The sequence below is a fragment of the Diachasma alloeum genome, unplaced genomic scaffold (genome assembly GCF_001412515.2).
Source record: "Diachasma alloeum isolate Michigan unplaced genomic scaffold, Dall2.0 Dall_scaffold_00211, whole genome shotgun sequence".
Classification (NCBI taxonomy): Eukaryota; Metazoa; Arthropoda; class Insecta; order Hymenoptera; family Braconidae; genus Diachasma; species Diachasma alloeum.
In genome coordinates this window covers 1-19,686 of record NW_021680376.1, presented here as the reverse complement: position 1 = coordinate 19,686, position 19,686 = coordinate 1, and the positions used below count along the sequence as shown (strand labels likewise).

At 36.9% G+C, this 19,686-nt stretch overlaps 3 protein-coding genes across 3 annotated transcripts in view; 2 read left to right on the top strand and 1 right to left on the bottom strand.

Moving 5' to 3' along the window:
- The window catches only part of LOC107036798, a 21,712-nt gene extending 8,109 nt beyond the window's left edge, over positions 1–13,603 (bottom strand). The window contains exons 1-3 of the mRNA XM_015254982.1: positions 12,736–13,603; positions 12,466–12,671; positions 7,838–7,971 (exon numbers count right to left, since the gene is read on the bottom strand). Coding sequence (XP_015110468.1) covers positions 7,838–7,971; positions 12,466–12,535 — 204 coding nt within the window. The 5' untranslated portion in view covers positions 12,536–12,671; positions 12,736–13,603. The remainder of the gene's footprint in view (positions 1–7,837; positions 7,972–12,465; positions 12,672–12,735) is intronic.
- A 196-nt stretch (positions 13,604–13,799) lies between these two features.
- On the top strand, positions 13,800–15,461 carry LOC107036867 (ubiquitin-like domain-containing CTD phosphatase 1). Its single transcript, XM_015255092.1, has 2 exons — positions 13,800–14,096; positions 14,174–15,461. Exons 1-2 carry the CDS (start codon positions 13,937–13,939, stop codon positions 15,013–15,015), a joined length of 1,002 nt encoding a protein of 333 aa, XP_015110578.1. The 5' UTR covers positions 13,800–13,936; the 3' UTR covers positions 15,016–15,461.
- Positions 15,462–15,529: 68 nt separating this feature from the next.
- On the top strand, positions 15,530–18,617 carry LOC107036727 (protein RFT1 homolog). Its single transcript, XM_015254861.1, has 9 exons — positions 15,530–15,610; positions 15,691–15,869; positions 15,954–16,156; positions 16,323–16,509; positions 16,604–16,948; positions 17,026–17,157; positions 17,280–17,411; positions 17,706–18,206; positions 18,304–18,617. The coding sequence occupies exons 2-9, from the start codon at positions 15,816–15,818 to the stop codon at positions 18,466–18,468; spliced, it is 1,719 nt and encodes a 572-aa protein (XP_015110347.1). The 5' UTR covers positions 15,530–15,610; positions 15,691–15,815; the 3' UTR covers positions 18,469–18,617.
- Positions 18,618–19,686: the final 1,069 nt, after the last annotated feature.

Genomic DNA, 19,686 nt, shown 5'->3' with positions numbered 1-19,686 from the left:
GGGGGGGGGGGGGGGGGGGGGAGTACAGTGAAGGAGAGAAAAAAAAAAAAGGTGCACGAATATTGTCGACAGTTGGTCGACAACAGTAGTAGGAATATTACGTTCCTCCGTAGACACTCTACTGAAACTTCCAGGTCGCACTGTCTCACTAACATCTTCACGCCTATAGCTCTCTCCCCTTCTGGTTTCATCCTCATGGCGAAACAAAAAGCAAGACCAGTGGAATAAGATGAAAAAAAAAAGAATACAAATGGATGAGGAGAAAAAGACAGCTACCACGTACTTGGGAAATCAACCACGACCGGAGAAATGAAGGATAGAGAATGTGAAATATGAAAACGTGAGTGGAGAGGAACAAAACGAGTTCTGTGATCTCTTATTTCAAATGTCAGAAAAATAAAAAGGAAGATGATAATGACGAAAAATATGACAACTAAAATTGTTCTCTTCTGTTATTTTCTTTTTTTCTGTGGGAAATTATTTTTTAAATTGCCGAGAGTAAATATTTTTTTGGCTGGTTAACAACAAATTTTTAACGGGGTGGAAATAATTCAATTGAAGTTGGACGATATTGTGATGGACTTTAATTATCTACTTTTTTTTACGAGGGGGAGGGGCATTTTCAATGCTGAAGATCGAGTGGAGAAGGGCAAAATGAGGGCTGAGCCTGCTGGAGAATTATAAGAGGCTCTTGGTAAAGACAAACAATGAATTGGCAGTGGGATGCTGGCAATGGTTCTTTATACATATATACAACGGGTTGAGTGGTATAAATGAGGAAATATGGTGACGTCGGAAGTATGTGGGCAAGTTGAACCAGAGAGAGAGGGAGAGGGAGAGGGAGAGGGAGAGAGGACTCTTTGATGTTCCTCGCTTAGCTGGAAAATGAGAAATTAAATTCTGGGTGAATGAGTTCACTGGGGGGGAAATGACGTGACAGGTGTTGTGTATCTAAAAAATGAAAGGATATCGTTTCGTTTCGTTGAATGTATCATATCAGTAAGTAAGTTGTGATTATATTAATATGACAATTCATCATTCGCCCCAATAATCAATCACCGGAAAAAACGCAGTTACATCGTTACGTGATTCTTCTAAAATGCTTATTGTACCTTTTTTTGAGGTGGCCGTAATAAAAAGTATTCAACGTGCGATGAATACTGAAACCGGCTAGGCCAATACAACTGCCCAGTAAAATGTGTGTCGTAACGCTTGCAAAAGAATAGAGTAAAGAATGAAAGGAGGAGAAATAAAGGGGGACTAGGGGAGTGCTAACAGAATAACCCTGGGGAAGATGAGCCATTAAAAGTTTTACTCTCTCCTGGGAGGAAGAGGAAGGAGTTGCAACAATCAAGTCTATGAAAAGAAAAAAAAATTAATCAAATATGGGCCTTGTCAATTTGTCATGATTTGCTTGTGATATGATGTGTGAGTAGTCATCAATTTTCCTCTACATCTCAAAATGGCAATAAACTGTTGTCATATTTTCATGGCATATAAATTCTCCAACACACTGTGATGCAAATTTGTTGCCCTTTTGAATGTTTATGTAGAGCCATAAACGGTTTTACGGTTCACACGTGCCATTATTGCGCCCTCTCACGAATTCATCATTAATAAAAAGCACAATACAACATTTAATTATAATAGTTGTAATTAGATTTTAGTTTTAGGCTGATTGGGCCGAATAGTTATCCATTTATCATCACTCAAACACAGCTGGTGGCATCAGTTATAGGCATAACTTACTGGTAAAATATACTTGTTCGATTATCAAATTTAATATAGGCAGTGTCCACCATGCAGGGAGTGGAATTGAGGTTTGAGGGATATACAACAATATAATAGGTGAACCGGGATGCGGCGAGATGTCTCTAAAACCCGATGTCCCTAGAGCTGTAAATCGGACGAGTTTAATGGGTCATTGTCATCTGAGTGTAATGGGAAACCAATGATGGAATTATTAGGGTTGGTTTGTTTACAATTCACATTAGTTTCCTCCTCTCTTCTCCCCCCGCGACAGTTGAGAAAAATCCAATCAAAAGTTGAGGATTGTGACTTTTAATCATGGTATAATAAATTCAAGCAATTTTGAGAAACTAACGTTTCACTATTGCAATGCTTCAAATTTCAAATAATTCATTGACGACTCATTAATTAAAAATATATAATTCTTGCCACAAATTTTTGATGAGCAAATATTATGTAACAAAGGAGAAAGTTTTATGTAACACAAACGTGAATATGTGCTGAGTGCAAAAACATCATCCATCAGTACCAGCTGCTGTGCTAAAAGGAAGCTCAACATTACGTTGTTTCTCACCCCCACCTAATGCCGACGATACAAACTTTGCCAACAATTTTTTGTTTTTTGTTTTTTTGTTTCATTATGGTAACCTAGAAAACACATATATTCTATTCTTTCATTAAATTGACCTATAGAATTGCATAAATTGGAATTTATGCTTGAGCTTCCAACAATTGTCATCGTTCATTATCAGACAGATAAAAGATAAAAGAAAAGAGAAATAAAAATGCCAATATCGTGGCAACGACAATTACTCGACACTGCGTGGGGATTATCTAAAATTCTTCCGTGCACTGCTTCCGGCAGTTAAGCATCTACCAAGCCTAATAAAAGTCTACTCTGAAGCGATAAAAAAATAAAAGGCTAGGGGATCATTTCATCTATTAAGGGGAGAATTCACGACTCGCGATGAATGCCTGCAGGCCGCGTCGGATTAACCTAGTGTTATGCAAATAGAAGAGAGAGTTGAATATATTTTAAAAATTCATACCGATTCCATTGTTTTCAGAGTGTACTATTTTAGTTGATAATAGATCTGATGAATGAAAATCAACCAATATGATATTGGAATAAATTAGAATAAAATAAGAGAATTGGAATGAGTGTCATATAATGGAATCAAGTATAATGTATATGTATATGGACTCGAACATGGTAAAATTCAATGGCAATTTATTAGCATTGAGGTTTATTGGAGATGGAACGACGAATACCTATAGTGAGTGAATTTATGCTTCGGTGACCATCGACGATATTGCATTTGACAAATGGCTTACAGAATAATTGATGGTGTTTACGCTCTCTAGTAGGTACATTATTGGTCATTTTATTTGTTACTTTAATTATCCACTTGAAAATATTTATGGCAATTGAATTTATTAAAATTTCCGATTAGCGATCACCGATCGCTATTTTTATTCATTTCATGTGGTCATTCGTTTGAAATTTTTCTACTGCATTAGTTTGTTGAATGTTATTTTCCATTAAATTAAAATTACTCTAAAATTCATCATCTATTCGATCATTTTCCTTCATCGATCATTGATGGAGATGAAAAAATATTTATTGACAATTGTTCTGACCATCGTCCATTTAGCGAGTGTTCTATATTGCATTCACTCGTGTAATATTCAGCTCGTTTTGAGAGGAGGGAGAGAGATATAGGGACGTAGTATTATATATAGTTTTGGTGTATATACATATATCGCTGACGGCAATTTTCGCCCGATCGACTGGAAAATGGGTGGTAAGCCGCACAAAATCCCTCCTCCCTTCTACTTGCTCAGTGCGCAGAGTGTGTGCCACCTGCCACAGGGCCCAAGGGAGAATAGGATAGGTGTAAGACTCATCCGGCCACTTTTTTTCTTTTCTTTCTCTCTGTCTTTCAAAGTCCGACCTCGTCTCCATTTGATTAATCTGTTTATTAGGTGATTTTTTAAGCTGATATAATATTTAAAAATTAAATTTTTCATCCCATTTATTGTTTTCAATTGATCAAATTGAAGGAAATATCAATTGCACAAGAAAAAAAGAGAGGAGGAGGAAGAGAAATCTGATTTCTCTTCCTCCAATAGCCAAAGGTATTATCGTCATGAATGAAAACGATAATTCCATTCATCTGCGCTAATATGTGTGTCTACTTTCCAATAGGTTGAGGATTCATGTTTAATTCATCGAGATGCAGGAAAGCATTCTTACACATTTCGAATAATTAATTGTCGGAAAAATTGGTATGTGTAAAAGCAAACCCCAGTGTGGATTGTAGAAAGGATCTTTTATCGTTTTCAAGAATGACGAAACTGTCAGATATCACCTCAACTAAAAGCAGGGACCACCTATAGATGCTACACAAAGAGGAAAAAATCTGAGAGGATGTGATAGTGTGGAAGAACGTCAGTCGCGGCTGGAGAATATTCAGACATGCGAGTGAGATGGAGAGAGCCAAGTTAGATATAGATTGAGGGGGGATGAAGGGAATCGATAATACGATAATGGCCCTGGCACATAGTCCGCCACGTGGGGCAGAAGAGAGTTCAATCTCTATGCAGATTCTGGGGGAGGGATCCTTCTCTGATCTGTAACAATCTTCTAGTCTGGACAGTTGAGAATAACTTGGGATTGTAACTTTTCTAAGCCTGTCTAGTTACTCTAACGGAGCACGGAAAACTTGCATTTCAATATCCCGGACGTCCGAGAAAAGAGATATTCTGTAATTCATGCTAGAATGTCTCGAGCAAATTTATTTTGGCTAATTCGACTTTGTTCAACTTCATAGCAAGTTTAATGAGAACCGTTGATGATGTTTGTTATGCAAAGTTTAGGAGAATTTTCCGGATGGTAGCGATTGTATTTCAGAGGGTTGTGAGGTTTGAGATTTGGTCAGTTGAGCTCTTGCCACGGAAATTCTTAAACTGTTGAAAATCATGTAGAGCGGATACTTTATAGCGTGGTTCGTTCATTGCCTGGCTATTTATCCAATAAATTTTATAAAGGCGTGCTAAAACAGGCATTTTTTGATTTTTTTTTTTTCTTAAAATTTAATTCTCTACACACACACACACACACATTTCATCGACTTTTGTGCCACTCGAAGGATGGATGGCGGGATTGCTCGAGCTAAGTGTAGATATGAATTCTAAATTTTTCTGCAGGGAAGCACGAATTTATTGGTAAGGATAAGGGCATCGGGCATGATGGATGCACCATTGGAAATCATTGATGTGTAAAATTTCTCGTTCAAAGAATAGTTACCATCATTTTTCCGTCCACTTGAACCCATGGAAAACGGCAAATCACATTAAAATTTTGTTGGTCAAGCAAACTAACAATTTTATATCGCATAAAGTCGTATAATTCTTGCTTTTAACTCGATTGAATTTACTAGCATCCTGCTTCATCTTGTATTCGGGATGAGGAAGTATTAAATTGAATTTTAATGATTAGCAAGTTTTCCATTTGACACGTATGCTATGAGCTCATAATTGGATATATCATGGCATAATAGCAGATATAAATATAGAATGGTTTTCCATCAATAACTCACTTTCGGAAGAAAAAAAAACAACCGACTTATCACCCTGTACCGCTTCGCTAGTGATAGTTAACTTGGAATTATTACCCAAGAGATAAAACTCATGTTAATAATATGTAAAATGTCTGTTGTATCAGGATCACTGATTCAGGGCGACTTGTGTGTGAGTGGGCCGTAAACTCAAGATACAGGGTTAGTAAACAAGTGTGGTTTAATACTGGCCCTGCTGAGTGCATCCAATTGGGATAGGATACCGTGACCGATGTGGCATTTGACGTACTAAACTGCGTTAGAGCGTCACTTGGGCAGATAAGACCGATATTGACTGTGCATGTGCCTATATTTACCTTGAATCTCTTCAAGTTTCCTTTGTGTTAATCCTCTAAATGTCAAGTGATTTTCCCCAAATTTATGATTTCTCTCAAGTACCTATTGACATTCATAGTTTCAGTTACAATATTTATATAACTTTCTGATGATCTTATAGACTCAAAGTTAGCTCGAACATCGCAATGTCATGCCAGTTATGGTACAGTGCACAAGACAAACATAAAAGCCCCAGGATTTCGCTGGCTACTGGTCATTTCGTTGAGTAAATTCCCGCTGTAAACCACATTTATGATGGATACCTGTACCTACCAGAGACATAAACTTGGATTATCTCGAGCAGCGGGACCCATGAACTTGTACATCTGAATCCAGGTATTTTATTTATTTTTTCAATTTTTAAGTTTTGAGCTGACGGGTGCGGGGTTTACAGCTTTGTTTCGTAATCTAGTTTCAAACTTTAACTCTTCTATCATTTTATTTTTCAAAGCCAAGTGGTTTATATGAATCAACCTTTAGCTTCTAGAAAATATATATCTGAAGACTAGAGAGACTTTATTCTACTTGAATTGGAAATTCTTCATTCTCCTATTTTCATATTTCCTCAATTTGTTTAAGCACCCCTCGCATTATTATTCCTCAAGCCTTTCTTAAAAAAAAAAAAAAAATTATTTCATTTGACAAAAAAATAAAAACGGGGAGCATTATATTTGACGATTGTCATTATATTGATAATCCTACTATTTAATAATAGAAAGGCTTCTGCTTCTCAAAGGAATGAAAAGCAAAAAAAATAATGATTTAATGTTCCCTCGGTGCTGATGGTGATAGATTGTTTTCTATGTACGAATCTTTTGTATGCGTTAAAACAAAAAATACAAATAAATTAGAGGCAGAAATATGGAAAGTATACTTCACACACTCGGCTGCCAGAAAAAACTTGTCGACCCTAATGAACGGTTAAGGTATTAATTAAGCGCTTTTTTTTCTTGCCTCTACAGGTACGGTTAATCTTCTGGTTATGAAAAGTAGGTTATACCGCCGGTCATAACCAGCCTCGCTCTACAGAATTCCTCAAGTTTTCATTTTATTTCATCATTATTCTTTTTCATTTGATTTTTACTCTAAGAAAAACTATTCTGTTGTAACAAGTTTTTCTTTCAAGCTAATTTCATCAGTGAGAATATTGTTAGCGTTTCTTGCAATAAAATTTCAGCCTCAATTGCACAGTTAATAAAAAAATAATGGATCGAACGATCGATGCAGAGGAGGAAAATTTCAAAGACAATTTAAAAAAAAAGCATTTTTTTAACTCTATCTCGGAAAGTCGGAAACATTTTATGAGACTGCTATAAAAATGGTCAACTTTCCGTTAGATATGCTAAAACATTTTTAAATTCAGCGTTACTCAACGTTAATGTAGTTTCCTTTAATGATTCAAGATATTTTTCGTGACATGTCCGACGCAATGCTGACACTCACCACTTGTCAGTGGGCGACGGCCGCGATGGGCCACTAGCCATGCTAGTGATTTATGATGATGTACGATTTGTATTGACTTATAGGCCTTAAAAAGGCCTTTTTAGAATGAAAGAAAATAGGTCTTGACTTGTGTCAATCAATTGCAATTACGGTTTGCCATTTCTCTTCATTTTCAAGCCTTCCTTATTTCATTCCCACATCGCTTTGAGTATATTTTTTCTCTCTCTCTCTGAATCCCATGAATGGACAATTTGATCTCCATAAACATGTATTTTTTCACAAGTTTGGCATTCCTCTTAAAATTCAAAAAATATCAAATTCAAACGATGGAAATAAGACCAGTACAGAAAGAGAAAGAGAGAGGAGAAAGTTAAGCTGCAGTATTTTCCCATCCATTTCTTTTTACATATATATATATATATATATATATATATATATATTCGTCTTTCGCCCCAGCTCACGTACATCCATAAAGCAAAGCATCATGCTGCCATCCAATCGTGGCACTTATGAATATTTCAGGATGAGTGAGACAGAGGTAGCATAAGCCCCCCTTACTTCTTACTGGAGTATAGGCCACCACCCTACCTACGGCCCATTCCGTAGATGGGTGACGAGAGTAAAGGGTAACCAAAGAGCGGGGGGTGCGGAGGGCTTGTGAGTGTAAAGTGGGATCGATCGATACTCACGATGCACCATTTAGCTGAGGTTGGACACTCCTGGAGATGCATTTGAGCGGTCGAATTGATGCAGGGGGTAATACTACCTACACCATCATTGTACTGTCCGCATTTGTAGCAGCTGAGAATGCCATGAGACTCTTCTGTAATAAAAAGGATAATTAGCCAATTCTTGACAATGCATTTGTTTAATAGTTTAAAGAGATGCATCGGTATTTCGAGCGTCATTTGCCGATTATCAGTGTGTCACTCTTACAATTTAGCTAGTAGAAATCATTGGAATTATCACACAATATATCATTTGAACAGCCGTCTTCATCAATATGAACAATATTCTCCACAATATATGAAAGAGAGAAAAAGTTGTTTGGAAAAATCAATTTTATTCCACTGATCCGGGTAAATCCTCAGTGACGTGAGGATGGACTAAAAATAAAAAGACTACGGGGACGAAATTATTAAAAACACTCTCGGGAATTTCCATAAAACATCCAATCGTGCCTCTTTTCAACAACTAATAAAATATTACTCGAGGGAAGGTTCTACTATACCGCCAACGTTAACTACTCGGCTCCCTTACCTCCTTCCACATGTGGACGACCCTGTACCAACTTTTCCAATTTTTTCTCACGAGATTGGCAAATCTGGTGGGCGGAACCCCCCGGCCATGTCGAATCAATATAAAACTCGGTCTAGCCCTCACCTAAAACCCCTTCAATTTCTATATGCATACCTCGAAAATCCTTTCATCGACTATCATTATTATTATTTATCGTAGCTTTTCCATTATTATTGGCTCTTCATTGAGAATCGATACACCGAAACGGAAGGAAATCATTTTTCAATTTTTCTCCATCTCCCCTTAAATGTTTCAATTAAATATCGGACCAATTTCACGATTTATATTGAGGAGCCGCCCAGTGTTCCTTAGCCACTTCTGCACTCACGCTTGAGTAATCATTGGGTGTTTGTAAACAGTGGCGAATAAAACCTGAGAGTAGTCACATTGTTTTGACAATGTTTGACAATACTTATAAATTTCCACACTACTGATACTGTAGGAAAATGTTGTATTAGAGTGGCAATTGTCACTATCACAATGTCGAGCCAAGTTACAAATAAATATGTTTGAAGCCTTGTCTTGTACGGTTTTGAGAAATGGCTTTGAGATAATTTTCAATGTGACCCATTTTTCACAAGGACTCTTGAATTGAAAGAGGAAGCACAATGTTTTATGAGTACCTCAAACGTGTGTAACGTGCACATGGTTTTACGACAGGCAAATTTTTCTATTAATCTTCAGGCTCCGGGAGCTCAGGGAATTTTTTTTGGAAATTTTCACCTCTTTAACATTTTCAATCAGCTTCGTCCCAATTTAACTTGTTACTACTCCATGAGAAACAAACCAATACAGATGCATACAACTATTTATACATTCATTTATCCTATCACAATTCAATAAAAATATTGAGAACTCGATGGCATTTTGAATTTTATTTATAAGAGATTCTTCAGAATTTCTAATTATACTACTTGTTCGTGTTTAAATGAGTAAATTGGAATGCGCGACCCTACTCCGTCCATAGTGAATATATAAAAAACAAAAGAAAATAATAAAAAATAGGAAAATTAGTAAAGTATGAAATAAATATTTCTTAAAACTAAAATAGATAAAATGAAAATTACGCCAGATATATTTAGAGAGGTTTAGCCTCTCTATTTCATAGATGAAGGAGAATACAATTGGAATGAAGTGTCGCATTTTGTCGCTACGTATACAATTGTTGAAAAGTTGTCTCTTGACGGTTGAGGTCGAGTAAGTATGGGTTGAGTAGCATCACAGGCACTCGAGGGAAAAGAGGAGGGGGGAAAGCACCAAAACACTTCCATTCGATTCGAGGGTACCCGTTCCTTATCTTATCGGATCGCCGAAGATGGAAAGGAGGTATGCCAACTATTCGTGCGACCCCTGCATCAGGCGCTGGTGCCTCCTTATTCATCGCATCTACTCTGCACACGCTTGCCGTTTGCATTCCCAGCCGGAAACCGCCTCTTGTGTGTCTTTGCAGAAGATCAATGATTTGATTCGCAGAATAATAAACAGTAGTATTCTTATCTTTTAGGGGTAAACTGCGGTAGATGGTACGAACAATAGTTGGATCATATTTTAATATTAGAAACTTGAGCGCCATAAGCAACAAATGAATATTGCCGTAAGCAAATATATTTTCTATTAGTTTATATTCTCTCAAGTTAATGGAAGACAGAGAGAAGACTCATACAAGAAGAAGAAGAAGAAGAAGAAGAAGAAGAAGAAGAGAAAGAAGAAGATTTTTTGGCGCTTTCTATTGAAAGACAACAATTTTCAGTTGCATTTGGAAATAATTGATTTTTAATTGAATTCAGATATCAAAGATAATGTTTCCGAATACAGGGATATCTAAAGACCAAAAGATTCGAGGCCCAGAATCCAATCAATGTATTATTAAATGATGTCCTGATAACGAACTTTGCATGGAAAATTTGTTTCTTCGTCTGTTTCAATTAGGCGTTTTATTCGAATATAAAACGTCATTTTCATATTTAACACTGTTATCTGATGAATTTTAAAATGCATTTGAGGATTAATCCTTGAATTACAAAAAAATATAATATATTTAGCTTGCTGATGAGGGTAAATATTTGTTTACAATATGCAATTAACAATCTCTATCATGACCAGTCTTGGTCCAACAAACACTGGCATTATAATCCTCAATATCCATCAATCATACAACTTTTCACTCACCAAAAATCCTCGCAATAGGTAAACTCAAAAGGCAAAACAATAAATTTGCACATCATGAGAACAGAAACAGCAATTTAAATACTGGAAAAGGACTTTAATTAAAAATGCCTCCGAAACGGCGCCAAGTATTTTCAATCCACAACTCACAATTCGGACAATCATAAAAAAAAGAATGACAAAGAGATATAAAAAAAATTGTCAATCTCGAATTGCCCAGTGGAAGAAGCCCTGAGGGAATTTAATCCGTCCTCCTAATAATTCCGATTCTCAAGCCTCAAAAAGCCTGGACGGAGAAAGTCTTTCTCTCTTGAGCCCATTTTCACTGATTCGTGATTCCCGAACCGTGAAAATCCACAAGATGGAAGTATCTACAGTGACAACGAGCAAGTAATGATAAAAAATTTCTCCAACGAAAAAACAAAAAAAAATACACACACAGAATGCAAAAAAAAACGATTATCACAAAGGTAAAGAGGTATCCCAGATCTCGTGAAGAAGAAACCCTTATTATATTCACAACCAGTGGAATTAACTTCAAGTACCAATTTGTTACGTTTTATTCTTCCTTTCCAGGCACGTAGCCAGGAAATCGTAGAGACCGGCGAATTAATCGAAGGGGAAAGAGATCACCCAAAGGATCTCAAGAGCCAAGCCAAAACGAGCCCCCAAAAGAAATCTCTCTACGGCAAAAAACAAAAAAACAAAACAAAGAAGCAAAATGAATAAAAATAGGTAAAGAAAATAATGAGAGAAAAAAATAAAATATCGAGGCTAAAAGGCCGAAGTTCTCTAGGAGATTTTAACTATGGAGGAAGTTATATGCGGCAGTGAGCATAAGGTTTGAGGTAACGCGCAATCTCGTATCTGCTTCCGACGGCTATGGGTCCTATCCCTCGGACCGGTCCACTTCAATAATTCAGACGTGTCAAGAGCAACGTGTCAAGACCTAGTTCAGCCAAAAAGATGATGGATATTTTCGTATTTTACTTTTTCGATAATTCTCCTCCTTCATTTCCCCTATCAAGATTTATTACGTGGCCCTTGACGATTTTTTTTATTTATTCAGTTGTTGGTGAATCTCGCCTTTCAACGAATCATTCACTTGAGAAGTAGGTAATCTTAGTGTTTCGTAATTGTTGAAACTGATGATAGTCCAGACTCCTTGTCACACACCCTTCAGCAGCAGCAGCAGCAGCACCAACGCCCCACCCCCTCCCCCAGCACCAGCCGAACTCATCGGCCTAGTGGCACTTGCCAGACACCAAGGGAGCAGGGGAAATAATGTTATATAGCTGAGATAAAGAGGGAGAAGGGCTTTGCTCGGATCGAGTTTCGAGCATGTGTTAATAACATACTGTATCGATTACCGATTTTCCGTACCTTGCCAGAAATACTGACCCATCTATTTGTTTTCATTACTTGGTGCAAAATCATTTATTTTTTCACTTCGCGACTCAAGAGGAAATTGATTTGTTTCTTTATTGAATTTTTCAAGGATTTAAGTAGGTATTCTCTGTGAATACAAGAGTGATTTTTTTTTGAGTGTTGAAGTGAGGAGATGTAAAAAGAAAATTTGAGAGTATTGCATATATTTTCAAATCACTTTTATAGACTGGAATTTCTCAGAAGATAATTTGAAAGTTTACACGAAGATATGAGGAATTCACTGGACATTTTCATTGTCAAAAAAAAAAAAAAAAAAAAGGAAAAAAAATCATTTTGATATTTTGTCATGTTTTTGAGCAAATTATAGTCATTTAAAAAATTATCACACTTATTTTTAATATAATAAAGTATGATAATATTATTATCATACTAGTTTCCTACTCGATTCTTAAACAAGACTTACCGATACAAGACACCAGAAGTAAGAAGACACTGCAGATGATTATGAGAGGCACTTTTGTCCACCCAGTCATGGTCCTGAATATAATAGTCCTTGGTTTGTTGGAAAAAAATCACTTTACAGCCCTCTCTAGCCGTCACTCCAGCAAATAAGTTTCCTTAATAAACGTCCAGCCAATTTTTCTTTTACTCAATGATCACCCCACCCACCTTCAATTGAATTTTCCTTAATTCGATTGGGGCACTCAAATATTATAATAATAATAATACATACGCGCCGACTCTCTAGCCGTCATTGTGTCACAATTTGTAATGTACCCATCTCACACGTTTATCCCCGTGTGGACAGTGGTGGACAATGCACCTTCTGGACCAAATTACCGCGCAGAATTAAACCCTACGTTTACGGGATTTAATGTCCCTATCTCATACGAGACACGGTCTACTACGATATCATGTCAAGGACAATGTCAGGCAATGTGACGGATTATACTGTAGATGAGGAAAATTAAATAAATCCGTTGGATTACGATATATTAGCATAAAAAAATAAATTTAATGGTGCCGATGGTAAAGTGTAAATTGTTTCATGATCACTCTTCAATTATTCAATTTGTTTTTTTCCTTTTTTCTCTCGCTCTCTCTCTCTCTCTTAGCGACAAATTACAATCTCGAATTGACGTCTACAATTGCCCACACTATTGTTCCTCTTGTACTAATCTTTTTATTCATATAATGAATAGGAGGATCGGAATTGCTTTCTTGTTTTGACAATTTTTTGAGGATTTCTTCCACTTTTTTGACTTTTGATTGTTAAAAAGTAGTGATTGATTATTGAAAATTGCATAGGTGGAACTTTGATTCAAGTCACTTTCGGTGAAATTTTAATAAAAATGGCTTTTGAAAAGTTGTTGGTTTATTAATTGATGAGTTTTCTCCACAGAATTCGATGTTTAATATTAGATTGGGGGAGAAGATAGAAGTATGTATAGTCAACAATAAAAGTTTTATCCTTATTTTAAACTGTCGTTGGTAATTGTTATGCCGAAAAAAACAATATTCCAATGCTGCAGTGGGGTAGCTCACACGGGCAACTGAACGCGGCGGCGGCGGCGGTGGCGGCGGCGGAACGCGTTCCAGGATCCAACGGACATTGGTCTGGAATGAAATTTTTCGCGCATTTGACTGTATGTATCGTGGTGATGAAAAAAGACGGGGGTGGCAGCACCGGTCAGTTGGGGGGAAAATTTTATGATTATCGCGTCGAGGTTTCTAATCTGCCGACTGCTGCCGAGCCAGCACCAGCAAGATCATTCTGTCGTACCGATGGGACGGACATTCATTGGACATTGAGATTGAGGCATTCTTATTCTTGCTTTGTCCTGTGTGTATTTAAGATAAGATTAATTAATTACTATCGTAATAATAATAAAAAATAAGAAAAAAAGTCAGTGTTGATAAATTTTCTGGTTAAAATGTCATGCACACCAGGACTCATTGTCAAATGGGGGACTGATGAGCGCGAGATTAAAGACATTGTTGATGATACAACAATTGCTGAGTTGAAGGCTAGAATTTATGAGGAGACGGGTGTCCGTCCTGATCGCCAGAAGCTTCTTAATCTCAGATTGAGAGGTGAGTAATAATGATAATAATCAATAGTTTTGTTGTGTTGTGAAGTTTTAAAATGATTGTATCATTTTTTTTGACAGGCAAATTAGCCGAAGATGAGCAAACGATCGGAACAATTGGCCTCAAACCGGGTTTCAAGCTACTCCTAATGGGTTCCAGGGAGGAGGACATTGCAGAAGCAAGCAATCCCCCCGAGAATATGGGACAAGTGATAAATGATCTGGACAATGAGCAAGAGGGCGAAGAAATTGTAGTGGAAAATGCCGAGATTTATCTTGCAAAGATCCATAAGCGAATTCAAAACTACAAGATCAATGAGTTGAATCCTCTGAGAGAAAACAAAAAGCTTCTCGTCTTGGACATTGATTACACCCTCTTCGATCACCGCTCTGTGGCTTCCAGTGGGTTTGAGCTGATGAGACCATATCTCCACGAGTTCCTCACTCGAGTTTACAAGCATTATGACATTGTTATTTGGTCAGCCACAAGCATGAAGTGGATAAACGAGAAGATGAAACTGCTGGGAGTCACCGATAATCCCGACTACAAAATCGCTTTCCATTTGGACTATCTAGCCATGATCTCAGTCTGCACACCCAAGTACGGTCTCGTTGACGTGAAACCCCTGGGTGTCATCTGGGGCAAGTATCCAGCATACTCAGCCAAGAACACAATAATGTTCGACGACATCAGGAGAAACTTTCTCATGAATCCCAAGTCAGGGCTGAGGATTAAGCCCTTCAGACAGGCTCACCTTAATCGAGACAAAGACAGAGAACTTTTAAAACTTGCTGAGTACCTCGAGCTGGTTGCTGATGTTCAGGACTTTCAGGTGCTTAACCACAGAAAGTGGGAGGAATACAAGAGCAAGAAACACCGCAGCAGGAGGAGCTATAGATCAAACGATGAGTTTCATGGATAGATATAATATGAGTTTTTTGCTTCCTTCCTTCCTTCCTTCCTTCCTTCCTTCTTTCCTTTCTTTCTTTCTTTCTTTCTTTCTTTCTTTCTTCTATTCCAAATTATTAATCAGAGTTACCTTTCTCTTCACTTTTCGGTTTTTTCTCATTTTAGTGCTCATTGAATGGGCAAGACTGAATATGATTTATCTTTATCTTATCTCAACTTAGTTGGACTATCACCAAATGAAAATTTTCTCTTCTTTTCCTATGTAAAAATCATTTTAATGATAACTAATGATAATCTGTTTCCAGTCTTTCTCACGAATAGTCATGGTTTTTGCTATTTCATAATCATTCCCTTAATTTCAAGATTCATGGAAAATTTTGGAGAAAAATTGAAAAATCCTCTCGTATTTGTAATATTGCAATAAAATTCTGTCATTATGCAGAGTGTTGATAAAATTTATATTATTTGCATTATATTTATTGGATGTTTTCCATTGTGAGAGACATAAAGTGTGTGCATGGCGGCATCTACAGCATGTACATAATACTACCAATGGTGCAGGGCAAGCAAGGGCAAGTGTCAAGACACTACAACAATTATTACATCATGTAAATAAAAATGATATGCCTACGTGGTAATAAATTTTGACACTGAATTCAAATGATGTAAGAAATTTCTTTGTCCACAGGAAGAATACATGTTATAGAATATAATAATAAATAGCTGAATTTAATGATGATTGGAGGTTAGGTCAAGGTAATTGAGATTGTTAGTTTTTCATCAAGTGGGAATAATAAGTTAAGGTAAGGTGTGATGAGTGTGTTGAATAGCAGTCTGGAGAATGCCTCCTTCAACATTATATTCCAGGTAAAGAAATTTACAACAAATTTTCTATGATGGCTTGTCGACAAGTTGAAAAATGGATGCTCATGAAATGTCTGTTTGTTGTAGATCTTTTGTCGTCTCGTGACATTCGGTCTGAATGTATTTGTTGTAAGGAACGTGGGCGAAGCTGTGCTAGGGATCATGAATGTCAGACTATTGTTGCTCGAGTCAACGATACTCTTCTTGTCCAGAGAACCCTTCTTCAAGGCCTGTCTCACTAATGCCGTTGAACATAACTGGGCCCAAGTTGTTAATCTACTCTGGCTAACGTATGAATCAAATTTTTCAATCAATATAGTTATTGTTGATGGCAATAAAAAACACTGAAAACGAAAAAAAAGATGATGGAGCGCTCCACAATTCAAATATAGAGAATTATAAAATTCATCATTGTTCAATTAAAAACATTAACATTAACACTTGTTCTTTTTATAGGATTCCAATTTGTTCATTAATGTCTCTACTTTTCGGATACATCTGGTTATATGTTCTGACAACATCTGAGACCCTTCCAGACTACTACACATTCGCTGTCATTTCCGTAGCCCTATCTTGCGTTATTCACTTATTATCACTAGTCGTCCAACTAGTCTCTTCTGCCTTTCTCTTCAACAGATTCAAAGTAACTACGGAAAAATTCTCTGAAAAATACGTCAACCCTCGACCCCCCTCAAGTCGACATCGCATCATCCAAAGGGTCATTTTTATTATTTCAGGTAGTAATCGACACTACAGCCATAGTCTTCAGAACCTTCCTGTTTGTCCCAATGGTTTTTCACTGGCCGGAAAGGGCACTCTTAGCTTTCGGAGTCGCCCAATTGGCGTACGTCATATTTTACTCGGCTGCTCATTATATTTATTTTTATTGCTATATTCAGCAGTTGAACGAGAAAAAGAAGAGTTCCAAGAAAAATGACGACGAGGAGGAGGAGGAGGAGAAGAAGAAGAAGGAGAAGGAGGATTCTGCAGATGGTGAAGAGTTCAAGGATGATCAATTCATCATTCGTCATTTTCCATTCCAGTCAGTGAGGGATTTCTTTCCTGGCCAGTTAAAAAATCACGTGAGAAAAATAAATGATTTATTAATATAGAGGTGAAATAATTTTCCAATAGAAATTCCTTGGTTTCTTCTTTTCAGCAAGCCAGATTCAATGAAAAATTGACAGTCCTCACTTGGAGCTTCTTCCGCCAAGGAATACTCAAGTATGTCCTAACAGAAGGGGAACGCATTATTATGACAGTATTCCCAGTGATAACATTCGCAGAACAGGTATTAAAAATCCATAAAATATCATGTGAATTGGCTGTAAATTTGCTATAAAAAAAAAGCTTGCTATACGGCCATTTGGAACCCAAGTGCTGCATACATTAAACATCTTATCCATCTCTCAGGGAACATACGACGTTGTGAATAATCTGGGCTCATTAGCGGCGAGGTTTATATTTCGACCGATCGAGGAAAGCGGATACTTTTACTTCACACAGGTTGTTAAGAGGGATAAGAGCATTAACGAACAGAACCCTGTAAGTAAAGTTATAGAATTGTATTATCCTCTTACAATAATTATGATGTTTATTAGAAATAACAATATGATTAAAGAACAATGAATAGGTAATTAATGTTGGATAGAATTGCCATGCAGTTGTACTAATAGCTAATAGCCACACTTGTTTCCAGAAAAAATATCTTGACATGTACGAATATGTACTCATTGATTCGAACAATAATTTTTTCCTCCAAGTCTTAAATTTGAAAGTAAACATGTGGAAAGTGAGCCCTTATGAGCGACAAATTGAGCAACTTATGATTCGTTATAGGTAAGAATTCGAGAAAGTGTGGAGGTTTTGACGCACCTCTGCTCGATCGTAACATCAATCGGCCTAATAGTCCTGGTATTCGGACAGACATATTCATCCACCCTTTTATGGATCTACGGAGGCACTAAATTTACGGCCCGTCTGCCTGTTTGCCTCATGCAAGCTCACTGTCTTGCGGTGCTGCTTTTAGCTATTAATGGCGTCACGGAGTGTTACACTAATGCAACTGCGGACAGCGCAACCATCAACAAAACCAATTTCATTATGATTTATGAATCAATTGTCTTCTTGGTCGCCTCTTATGTATTGACTTCGTGGCTCGGCCCAGTGGGTTTTATATTCGCTAATTGTTTGAATATGGCATCCAGAATATATCACTCTGTGGTGTTCATCAATAGAAGGCATGCTCAAACGAATTACAGGCCTTTAAGAGGACTCGTACCCAATTTTTGTTTCTGGTTGAGTCTAGGAGCCTCGGCTGCCATTACTCATTTATCATATGTAAGTCGAAAAATTATTGAATTTTGAAAATAATATACTTTTTCTTGCATTTACCGATTATCATTATGTTTATTTTTTTTGCATTATCAAATTTCAGACATTATTCTTCCCCGATCGAAAACTCCTTCACTTCATTATCGGAGTTTTCATGTTTGTCATTGTTATGCTATCGTGGACATATAATAATAGACAACTGATTCAACTCGGCATTAAAAAATGGAGTGATAGGAGATGTCAACCAGCACAAGTTAAAAGAGATTGATAGAACAACAATTTTACATATGAATGGTACAAAATTAATAATCAGAATTTTTAAAAAAAGTAAAAGAAAAAGAATCATTATTATTTATTATAATATCTATTTTGCCATTCGATATGTGTTGATGAAAATACATTATTTTTGGTTTTTAATGTCGGAATGATAATTTATTTTTACCACTGCTACGGTATTTACCCCATACCCATACCGTGTCCATCGAGTCCAATTTCAACTCGACTATCCGCACCGTTGTAGCCAAACTCATTTATTTATTTTTTTGGTAAATGGATGAGCTATAAAAAGTCATCTCAGCGAAGGGGGCACCTGGGGAAGCAGGTGAGTGAGGTAAGTGCAGTAGTTGGAATCTAGGGAGATCTCCTGAGCATGAGAATGAAAAAAAAAATCGTTGGACATTAGGAAAGGAGGCCAGGTAAAACCAACTATAGAAATCAATTCATATTTGATGACCTAACGAAACCATTGAAATAAATCAAAACTCATTTTCAAGCCTGAAAAAATACCTTCAAAATGAAAGAAGAAATTTTTTTTTTAATTCCATCAATTTTACTCTGCCAGTCTCAAGTTAGTGATGATTGAAAATGGCTCATTCCACATTCATCTTCCCTATGTTGAGGTTTTCTTCTGAATCACGTGTTCTCGAGTTTAATTTGACAATTCTAGTTGTTTGTTTTTGTTAAATCAGAGTTTATTATCGTATATAATTAATATTGATAAATGCAAGTCTCATATATAAGAATGCTACCGTACGCCTTATATGACAACTGCGCAATGTGTCGGCGCATATCCATCATGGCAGTCGATCACTGGCAGAGAATAGGTGCTTTGACGTTCGTCCGCGGATTTCCGCTGAGAAAGGGGATTAAATCGGGGAAATAATTATTAATCGTGCAATAATCAGTTAACATTGAGTACCGGAAATGATTTTATCAATAAATCAGACTTTATTAGTGCATAGTATTAAGCCCAGACCTGTAAAAAGTGCAATGGTATATTTNAACATTGAGTACCGGAAATGATTTTATCAATAAATCAGACTTTATTAGTGCATAGTATTAAGCCCAGACCTGTAAAAAGTGCAATGGTATATTTTGCCATTGCGCAACTCACACAACACATTCATCATGGCGGCTGACCATTGGGAGAGAATGGATGTTTGGCGTTTGTCTGCGGATTTTCGGTGAGAAAGGGCATTAAACCCGG

What these genes read in the sequence shown, in the direction of transcription:
- LOC107036867 (XM_015255092.1), top strand. Translation starts at nt 13,937, where the DNA reads ATGTCATGCACACCAGGACTCATTGTCAAATGGGGGACTGATGAGCGC. An exon ending in TCTTAATCTCAGATTGAGAG is followed by an intron (nt 14,097 to 14,173) that starts GTGAGTAATAAT and finishes TTTTTTTGACAG; the next exon opens with GCAAATTAGCCGAAGATGAG.
- LOC107036727 (XM_015254861.1), top strand. Translation starts at nt 15,816, where the DNA reads ATGAGTGTGTTGAATAGCAGTCTGGAGAATGCCTCCTTCAACATTATA. An exon ending in GTTAATCTACTCTGGCTAAC is followed by an intron (nt 16,157 to 16,322) that starts GTATGAATCAAA and finishes TTCTTTTTATAG; the next exon opens with GATTCCAATTTGTTCATTAA. An exon ending in GCATTAACGAACAGAACCCT is followed by an intron (nt 17,412 to 17,705) that starts GTAAGTAAAGTT and finishes GATTCGTTATAG; the next exon opens with GTAAGAATTCGAGAAAGTGT.